This window comes from Odontomachus brunneus, unplaced genomic scaffold (genome assembly GCF_010583005.1).
Source record: "Odontomachus brunneus isolate Ranch 3 - 2012 unplaced genomic scaffold, Obru_v1 Obru_scaffold_006, whole genome shotgun sequence".
NCBI classification, from domain to species: Eukaryota; Metazoa; Arthropoda; class Insecta; order Hymenoptera; family Formicidae; genus Odontomachus; species Odontomachus brunneus.
The window spans coordinates 2,324,999-2,336,139 of record NW_022639456.1 but is presented as its reverse complement, the minus strand read 5'-3'; the positions used below and the strand labels follow the sequence as shown (position 1 = coordinate 2,336,139).

At 40.9% G+C, this 11,141-nt stretch overlaps 1 protein-coding gene across 5 annotated transcripts in view; it reads left to right on the top strand.

Annotated features, from left to right (window-relative positions):
* Nucleotides 1-1,056: 1,056 nt before the first annotated feature.
* The window catches only part of LOC116851037, a 108,806-nt gene continuing 98,721 nt past the window's right edge, over nucleotides 1,057-11,141 (top strand). For 2 of the 5 annotated variants that reach the window (XM_032830053.1, XM_032830037.1), the window contains exon 1: nucleotides 1,190-3,187. In XM_032830053.1, the coding sequence (XP_032685944.1) occupies nucleotides 3,121-3,187 (67 nt within the window). In that variant the 5' untranslated portion in view covers nucleotides 1,190-3,120. Of the gene's footprint in view, nucleotides 1,170-1,189; nucleotides 3,188-11,141 lie in introns of those variants that run through there. The other 3 variants (XM_032830045.1, XM_032830060.1, XM_032830081.1) reach the window with 3 other exon arrangements.

Genomic DNA, 11,141 nt, shown 5'->3' with positions numbered 1-11,141 from the left:
GAGAATGAGTTCTCCTCATTGGACCATCGGCTGTGTTCCGACATGCGACAGCGACATATGGCATATTGTGTTCCAGGCCGATATTCTTGAAATTTTTGTGTATACGTAATTTTCGTTGCGCAATTATGGTACGATTAAACAGTAAAAGTTACGTATACGCAACTATGGTACGATTAAACAGTAAAAGTTACGTATACGCAACTATTTCAAAGGTGCCCAGGTCTTAACAAACGTAGTAAAGGCGCACTTTATTAAATGGTGTCTCGAAAGTGCGTTCAGCTCTATCACTATCTAACCACTATCTAGCCACTATCTAGTCACTAAAATCAAGCTGGTGGCCGCTCTCAGACTTCTCTTTATTTGAACAATGAACGTAGGAATATCTGGACGAAGCGTAAAGTATTTTTATAGACGCTGGGAAATCTTCATCGCGGCCATCTTTGGTGATTAAAAGTGATATATGACATATGTGTATACATAGATCGAGGATTTTAACCTTTGTGGTGAAATGTCCTTATGGATAGGACTATATATTTCGTAGTAGAAGATGCCGGATTGTTGCGGAACATTGTAAAAGCCGGAGAACCGAGAAGCCAGAAAAATAAAATAGGAACTAAAATAGTAACGTAAAAATGGTAAGACTATCATTTTACAAGTATGTTTTAATATAACAAACAGTTGCAATCAGGGTAAAACTTTATATTCACATACATTCATATATACGTATTCATTTTGTGTTCCAATACACTATACCAAGACATTGTGCTCGTTGAATAGGCTGCCGCCATATTTGGTGATCACTTTCGACTTTCATTTCTCTCACCCCTGTGGCTTCACTCTTCGCGAAATACGCTCCGTCCAGATATTCCTACGTCCATGGTTTGAACGGATTGAATTGCGGCTGTTGAGTTTCTCAAAGTGTCAGCAGCGCTCTCGATCCACCGTGGCGGACCAATCGCGACGACGCGTTCATTCCTCGTCGATTCCTCGTCCTATTCGACCTATCGAACTACGAGAAAGCTGAAGAAGCCCGACAGATGTCGCACAGTGGCGGTTCTATACATCACTCGGTTCGAAATTCCTCTTCTCGTACGGAAGCGCGCGCGAACGGACGTCGTGAGCGCCGAGTGGAGCGACGGACGACTGCTGCGACGCGTTATTAGGTCCAGGTAAGTACGATTCGACACGAAACCTTTCGTTTATTGTATCAGGATAACTGTCGGAGCATCCACCGCGACGGAACGTCCGATGTCAAGCGATTCTGCGACGATTTGAACGCTAGCTATGGTCTCGTTCTGCCGTTCACCCGCCGAAAGTACACTCCGCGCGCGCGCATCGAGCGAACGAGCATCGGAAATGCCGAATTATGCGATCGTTCGGTCGCGTTAATTGTCCCGCACGAGTGAAATTTAACGCGATATCTTTCAAGCACGCGTAGCTAGTGGCGTTTGTCGTCAGCGTCATTTCTACGTTATGTTAGTACCGACATACATAGATGGAACGCGTTCGGTCCTGTTTCGACGAGACGAACGCCGCGGGATTCAGCGCTCATATCACACGCTCATTTGCTTCGGTGAATTTCTGACTATTTTCATCGCATTAATGCGCAATACCGGTTGCGAAATATCGGTTGTGTCGACGAAACTTTCTATGAAAGACTGTTGGCACTGCATGAAGTTTCGTGACTATTATGATCGTTAACACGAATGCTGCCAACTACTCAGGTGGGATAAAAGATCACGACGACATCAATATGCCAAAATAACGAAAAAATGACTCGAGAATTCATTTTTTGCGCATTTCACACATTTTTCGTCATTCTAACGTCATCGTGATTGTTCTGCTTGAGTATGGGTGAGGTGTACACAGAGAAAATTTTATAGCAAATATTGCTATAGTGCTTTATAACAGAAGAATAGATTGACATTCTGCAGTAACTTATTATCTCCTTTCATTTTTACACTATGCTGCTTATACTTATAACTAAAATATGCTGTATTAAAAAAATTTGTTGTTTCTAGTTAAATTTACTATGTTTCTTAGCAAAATAAATCTTATTACCTAATAAACTAACCGTCTATTCTTGCACCACCAGAAATACAGTAAAATTAAAAAGAATATATATAAAAAACTATAATATTCTCTCTATGTACAGATTATTGTCCTATATCTAATGCTACAAACAGTAGCACTTCTACGTCTTTCACATTGAGGCTTAAAGAAGGACTTATTTCAGAATTACCCACACAGCACGTAATATTATATAATATCACAGCAATATTTCAATAATATTTCTACGATATTACAATATTACGGAAATATTACTGTGATATTATATAATATTACGTGCTGTGTGGGTATTTAATGTTGTGGTTTCTCATTATTAGTATCTCATGTTTGGTATCTCATTATTCTCTATCTGCATGTGATGTCTTTATTTTTATTTCAATAAGCAATTAGTTATATAACTCACTCGACTGCAGACTGAGTGCGATAAGCATTCTTAAATAATACTCGATAAGCATAATTAAATAATGTGAGTAAATAATAGGATTAATGGATAAATGCCAAACACACTCTTTTTTCATACGATTTATTTATTATTTATTATATCTATTATATATATATGTATAATATCTATTATATATTATTTATATGATATGTATCGGATACACAATAACAATATATAGTTCTTTGAACAAAAGTGAAAATCAGCATTGTGAAAAATTTTAGGCAGGGGACTTGCGAAATATTTTGAAAGTTTGTTGCGATCTTTCGATCACCGAGATTATGTGTATGTGTATATGTGTGTATGCGTCATTGTTGAGATGTGAATGACGATAATAGGCAGGTGGTGGGGGTAATCTTGCCGTTTGTTTTGATACTCTCGCGCGTCGCGTACTTGTCCGTATCATTACGTATTGAGCCGAGGAACGACGTACATACCGCGAGGCACGTGTGTCGGTCCATCCGTTATCACTCTTGTCGGTTTTTAAGATATTTAATTAGACTCTCCTCGATGTCACGATTATTATAACACACGTTTCTACGATCAAATCGTATCTACGCGAGTGTCAGTGTCAGTGCTACGATGGAGTATCCGGAGCAGGTGGGAGCAGGATGTTGGATCGACAAGTCAGAAAGGAGGACGTAGAATACCAGGATGTGGACAGGAATACATTTCCAAGTATGTCATATATTTCCAAATATGTCGTTGTACAAGATATCTTCGATTTTGACGGACGTTTAACGAGCTTATCGAGAATGAGAAGATATTCCGAGCCGAAATTTAGACTGACATTCACAGTGTCTATCTTTTGTCCATAATATAACTATAGTTTTTTGAACTTTTAATTATTCGCCAACATTCCATACTTGTATGGAATACTCCATGAATACGTTGTTCTAACACGGAAATGGTAGTAACATACAAGGTTGTTGTCACTAATAAGTAAATCTACCCAAAAGTTACACTCCGATTTCTTTCTAATTTGGCAAATGTAGAAATACAAAAAATATTTAGATCATATTTTTTCATATTGATCCACTTTGAGTTTCATGGGCAGTTTATAGCTTTTTAATGTTCTCATTTCTATCATCAACAAATGCAACAAAAATGCATAAGAAATAAAATTGAATACAAGATATAGGCATTTTTTATTTGCTGATTATAAATATGAAGTTAAATATGTAAAATTATTTGTATAAATAATAAAATGTTTAAACAAAACATGTACAAAGTTGAAAAAATTATTTATACAAATAATTTCTCGGTTTCGCTGAAATTAGAACCATTTTTTACTAGTTTAGCACAGATTTGAATTATTTCGGTTGGAATCTCGGCTAAAGAAATTTAGAATGGTTCGTGTCTCAGTTATGCCGATTTTGTTAAAATTTTAATTAAAGTTGCCAGATTTTGGTTTGGCCCAGATTCAAAACATTTTTTACTAATTTAGCACAGATTTTAAATATTTCGGTTGGAATCTTTGCTAAAAAAATTTAAAATGGTTCGTATCTCAGCTATGCCGATTTTGTTAAAATTATTTAACTATATTTTGTATTCAATTTTATTTCTTATGTATTTTTGTTGTATTTGTTGATGATAGGAGTGAGAACATTAAGGCTCCTGGCTTCTCGCATTGTCTATCTCTTTTTAATGATGTCAGAAGCGAAAAAATACATATTAAAAATTCTTGCGAAATACGTTGAAATAAAAAGATATATCTATAAAGTGACACTTGCAATCGATTAAATAAATCTGTAGAATATTCCGTGCACTCTTCTTTGGCTTTAATAATCAATAATTTATCGTAAATTAACGTGACATACACTTCATCTTAACCTATTTCTTCGCAATCAGATTAATTTATAATAAATTATTATAATTTGATTGTTAGAGCAAAAGGGGAGTGAATATCTTATAAATTTGTTTAATTGCTTGTAAGTGTTACTTTATGGATATATATTTTTATTTCAACATATTTCGTAAGAATTTCTAGCATACATTTTCTTACTTCTGACGTCATTAAAAAGAGATACACAATACGAGGGGTTCCAGGAGCCTTAAAAAGCTATGTCACAGGCTAATTGCCTGTGAAACTCAAAGTGAGCCAAAATAAAAAAATATGAATTTCTTTTTGTACTTCTACGTTTATGCTAAATTAAAAAGAAATCGGAGCATACCTTTTGGGTAGGTTTACTTGTAAGATTATAATAGAATTTGATAAGAAAATTATTTTTTCGACTATAATGCATAATTATTTTTTTATGTGGTTATAGTTACCAAACATTTTTCTCTCAGTGCATGAATTAGAGTCACACGATTTGCCGCACATAAACACATCGTGCATACGTTTCACAGGCTAATTGCCTGTGAAACTCAAAGTGAGCCAAAATAAAAAAATATGAATTTCTTTTTGTACTTCTACGTTTATGCTAAATTAAAAAGAAATCGGAGCATACCTTTTGGGTAGGTTTACTTGTAAGATTATAATAGAATTTGATAAGAAAATTATTTTTTCGACTATAATGCATAATTATTTTTTTATGTGGTTATAGTTACCAAACATTTTTCTCTCAGTGCATGAATTAGAGTCACACGATTTGCCGCACATAAACACATCGTGCATACACATATAAACACGCGACTGTATGCAAACACACGCCGTTGACGGTCCATACTTTTTGTAGACAAGTCGTTAACTTTTTCTGCCGTCTTTCTAACTTCAACACGTTCGAACATAAACGCAAGTGGACGCGAAGTGGCAACTGCTAATGCAAATTGGTATTATGCAAATGCATCGAACGAGCGATAGCCGAGCGCACGTAGTAGATAGCAAAATCGCTTATTCGGCAAACTTGTAGTGAGGTGAATTCCATTAGGGACGCTTTAACAAAATATGAACAGTCGGCGTATATGTGTGTATGTGTGTGAGCAACTATAATAATGCGCGAGCAATAATAATACGCGAGAATATTCGCCCACGCGACTCTGCTGAGTCGGGGTGAACGTGTGTCTTAGTTACGTCGTAGGGGAAAGTCGGCTGGCACGTCAGTTCGTCCCAACGACTACCCTGAGGAAACATTGTGAAGACCGTAAACGCGCGTCTACAGAGCTTACGCTCGAGAACGTTGTCTTACAGTGAATATTACTCCCGTTGAGTTACCGTCACGATCGTAAAAGACTATCGCGCACCCATCCTTGACGTCGACATAGTCGAGAGTGGTTTCGCTCTCTCGAAATTATTAGTACTGAAGTTCCACCGAATTCTGAATTCCATGTCGGTCGTAATTATAGAGCCAAAATAATTATTCTGCATTATTTCTGAATTAGTTTGGAAATTTTTCTATGCTTCTCCCTCACATCTCTCAGGTCGAATTTCTAGACGTTTTCAACGTAACGCAACGCGAAGATAAAAATGACATGATGATCATCAGCGACATTGATCGCGTAGCGGCGAGTGATGGTCGGAAATTAAACGACAAACTGTACACGCGAGATGTGGTAGACGTCAAGAAACAGTAATTGGAAATATTTCAATGAATAATGTTCGGAATCATATGGGGGTTGCCATAGTGATGGTGTACAAGCGTCTGTAAACGCGCGATTTACGTTATTCGCTACATTATTTCCTCACCCGTGACAGAATTGTTTATCTGCTCGTCGTGGTAACAACTGACGGCAGCGATGCGAATGATTACGATTTAGTATCGATAACGAATAAATATTTGATATAATATAAGTGAAAAATAATGAGGTAAGGTCCGGTTACACCAACGATATTTTGGCTTTAAGCGAAATTTAAATATGTATCTATCTTTATCTTTCTTTCTAACACATATTTAAGTCACGCTTAAAGTTAAGATAACATTGGTGCAATTGGGCCTAAGTACTTTATATATACGTACACACACACACACGCGCGCGCGCGCAAAATCAGTTAATGAGTTACAAAAAATTTAAAATTGAACAGCGCATCGATGCAGCTCTCCATTAATCGTCTCTACTTTTTCATTTTAAGTAAAAAAGCGATATATCAACAAGTACGTCATTATTTAATGATACTTGTCTTTTATTTCGTCTCGATACTGCATTAATTAAGTTTATGCGGCTTTATGCTTCCCACGATAACTGAGGAACTATTTAATTTAATCAGTATCTCTGTGAGGTTCTCGAGCTTTTCTTAGTGTTTCATGATTAAAGTCAGCGTAACATTTTCCCGTGAGTGTATCCCGCTCGTATAGCCTAATTGTGCTTAATATGTCTGCAGTTCCTCTTAAAGGGATTACTCGATTTCAATGGCGATGTCGATTACGGCGACGCAATAAAACGGCACTTCACTTTAAGGGTTTCATTGCCACTAGAGTCTCTTAATAATTGCTAGATTCCAATTAAATTCTCCGGGTACCGTCTGTCTCATTAGCATGGTGGGGCGCGCTTTCTCTCTCTCTCTCTCTCTCTCTCTCTCTCTCTCTCCCCTCTCCACGGCAGTGAAAATTATTCAAATCCAGAAGTCTCCAAAGAGCATAGGTAATCTTGCGAGCTGGGAACTTGGGCGGCGGTAACACGTGCACTTTACGGATAATTGCATACGGAGCTGTTCCCAGGGAAACTCTCGTATATCCTCCACCGTGTACCATCTATCAAGGCTACTGTGAACACACATCCAGAACCGATAACAGCGAACACGGCAAGATTCGATATAATATAATTCATTATTTTCCCTTCTCTCGTTTTCGCCCTTGTATCGTTTTTATAAAATTGCAGAGAGTGATTCGCCCTTGATCGGAATTCGGGGCAGCCTGATGATAAAAAAGAGGCTGGTTTACTTGTTCCTCGCCGTTGACATCGTGGTTTAATATAGTCGCGCGACAGTTCGTGAGATTTACGCGTCGCGACGTGTGAAATTGCAGTTGACTAACGCGTGGCAAGGGAAGGCATCGAGGAACAGGCCGGGAAGAACTGAAGATCCGCACGCGTCGCCTAATAACGCCGTGTAACAGGCGTGAATCATAACGCGGGCTATTAACCGTGCAAAGCACGCTTCTCTAATAAGTCGATATCGGAGAGGCACACACCGCGGTCACGTCATCGCGGTTTGTCTGTTGTTAACGACACGTCAGGCAGGAGACGAGCTCATCGAAGATTATGCTAAATACATACGTTACACAGGTTGAGCCCGAAATCGCCGAAATCGTAATTTATCGGATAAAGCGAATATATTCTTAAGAGACCTCACATTGTACAGTCGGGGATTAAAAGGTTGTCCGTAATTTTTCGAGTGAACTCGTTTTTCTTGTTCAGCGAGAGCATTCTTCTATTGAACAAGATGGAGAGTTTACAAACTCATCTCAAAAATTACGGACAACCTTTTAGTCCCCAACTATACACACGGAGAGAGTGTTATAGTTCTCTTTTTTATTCTCTTTAATTTTCATTTTTGAAAGTCCAAGAATAGACTGTCAGTGAGATCTTCCTAAAAAACACGATAAATTTTGTTAGAAACGTAGCAAATGCTTTAATATAATATATTTCCGTTTGTGGGATATAAGTAGCACACAATAAATGAAAGGAATGAATCACTGCACAGAACGTCGATATCTATATTCCTCGCTTACAAGATCCTGCAGTAACTTTTACTAGAAAATTCCTCCCGTTTAGAGGCGCGCGAACGTCTCTCGAGCGTGCCTCTCGGTAGTCTCTCGGGTCGATCCGCATCCTCTTTACAGCGCGAAGTGCATTCATCCGTACATACGTGCGCACGTGTGCACGTCTTATCGACGTACTATCTGCATCCTCATTATACACGCATGCACGTACATCTGCCATCGCGGGCGAGCCACGCGTACGTGTGCCGATTAATAAAGGTCGCACGTGTGTGGAGCAAGGTAGTGCAAGGTATAACGGCTACGTCGTGTGCGCAATTACGATGAAGCGCGTATTACGCTCGTACGTACGCAAATTGAACGAGACCGCGGCTTTTATCGGATCCATTTAACCGTCGGGCGCCGTACATTCGTACAATTAACGGGACGATATGACTTCCCGGCCGAGCTACGCCGGCGCTCCGCTTATTTCTAATTTCGGCATCCGCTAACGGATCGGCACGATACATCTGCGCCGAGCGCGCGCGATCAGCGGTCGATTTATCACCATCGGATCCGCGTTTGGCGCGGGCGAAAAATACGGTTGCCTTAAATTGGCACCGTCGGAGTTGTTTGAAAAGTTCGCGCGGACACACTTCGTGCTCCGCGCTCGGGACTTTATTGAGGTGAGCTGACACCCATCTTTTTCGAGTTCTCTCTCTCTTTCTTTCCAATTCAGCCAAATTGGCGGCGATTTCGCGACGCGGCTCTCTCGCTGAGAACTGTTCGCGCGGGATTTAGCGAAGGCAGCTGTGCGGATTTTACTTCGCCACGTTTGTCGAGACGAACGCATTAGGCGAGTCAATTGTTTTAACGTCGTTTTAACCGCACCTGCAGCTGCACGATATTTTGACGATTAAGTGTGGGTGTGATTTAGGTGTCTGCGCGCGTTTACATTCCGCCGTAGGTAGTCGTAATAGCTGTTAAGCTTGAAATTTACTGCCGGCTATTTTATCATAAAAATATATCATCCAAAGTGATAATCTTAAATCAAGGGGGCAATTGTCTGAAATTTATTCGGGCTGTACTTAGGCTGTCGGGATTAATCGCTCGATTGTAGAAATTGTAAGAGTAAAGCTCGTGTCACACTACGGATTGAAGATAAAGGATTGCGGATTGGGGATTGGAACTTGACCAATTGGAGCCAAGCAGGCGAAGACCAAAGTGCATTGATTCGTCGAAATCTAATCTTCAATCCGCAATCCTCCATTTCCAATCCGTAGTGTGACATGGGCTTTAGGCGCCTCTATTAGTCCGCGGATAGTTTCGCGTTGCGACTCGACGCGCGCGACTAATCTTTACGTCGATCTTTCACTTCTCTCGCTGTTCTCAATCGCACATTAGCGGCTACCGAGCGGCGAATCGATTCCCGTCAGATGTCTTCCATTTTTCCTCTCACGAAACTCTTTCCCCCGGCCGACTCGATTATTCGTCACAATCATTCCTCCATTTGAATAAATGCCACGTTATATTGTTATATCGTTTTGCACTTAGTATTGTCGTAAAAGGAAGAAAGAATAAATTTTTCTCCCGCATTTGAATAGAGACGAGAAGAAAGAGAGATCTACCCGAGTTCGCAGTCTGTCCGAATGTTTTTTGCCAATGTCACGAAGAAACGAAGCGATTTCTAACGAGACAGTTATATTCGTCCAAAGTCACGACGAGATGAGCGAAGCAGGAGCACGTATTCCGTCACCAACATCCCCGCTTAGAAGATAAAGGGCTCACTGTGAGGGAACGAGCGCGATGCGCGATACCCGATCACGTGCAAATACGCGGTTTGCTCTGTCCGACCGTGCAGTAGAATTTTCAGACTGCTGGATCGCGTGGAGAGAAGTCGGTTTGCCGATACGGTTAAGTCGACACCCTTCGGGGGTTAGATCGAAGGAGAAAGACAGCGTGTCTTGCGCGCTTGAGACTCTCAGCACGTGCGACCCTTGTACGCACGTATGGCCGCACCCTCCCTTTGCAGACGCTCCGACGGTTGCCGCGCGGCTGCAAAGCGGTCTTGTGAAATTCAAACTGGATTCCATACATTACGAATGTACCGGCTCTCCTTCTCCACGGAATTCGGACGAGTGTCTGGGCGTTCCTTCTCCCTGTGTCGACACCGCGGCTATCTTTCGCACAGTTCACTCGCACGGTCGGATACCCCAGAATTTGCGGATGATGGTCGACGTCGCGTGACGTCGCGCCATCCCCCTCTGAGATTTGCATTCCGTGAATGAAAACGTCGGGGCATTTTGACTATTACCGTGAAAGTCGAGAGAAAAAGTTTCCCTGACGTAATAAGAGACGCGGCGGGACGCCCTGATCTGCAATTAAGATGTCCCCCGCGAAGAGTTTCAGCGCGATTGATGGGAATCTGGCCTTGCCGCGACGCGCAGAGCTTCAAAACATCCCCATCTCGTCATACTTCGAGTTACACTCTCGTGCGCGTGACATTATAAACCTTCACAGGTGACTCGGTAAGATTTCAGACCGTCACGCCAAAGTCGTTTTGAAGCCCCGAATGACGGGAAGATGAGAAAACTAGACGACCAGAGGTCTATTTCCTGCCGAAAAACTTTTTAATAATATAGTAGTGGAGTGAACGTGTCCTCCTGCGAGCCTGATCGCCGCGAAACGTTGAAAAAATTCCACGAAAGTTCCAAAATTCCACATGATTAATATCGTTTCCCTTCGCGTCGTGCTATTATTATATCGAGCCGAAATCATTAACACTGCCGATCGGAAAAGATGACGGGTAGAACAGATAACTCGATTGAACCCTCTAGAAACCACGAACGGGTGGACGAGGGTGGGCAAACAAACAGCTGGAATTCATTATCGGTGTGTCGACGGGTGCTTCGTGGATCAATATGAGCTCCTGGAACTTTGTTTCCTTTCGTTGTACTTGCTTTCGAAAGGGAAAGAGATTGAGAAATAGAAAAACAGAGAGACAGAGAGAGAGAAAGAGAGAGAGAGAGAGAGAGAGAGAGAGAGAGAGAGAGAGA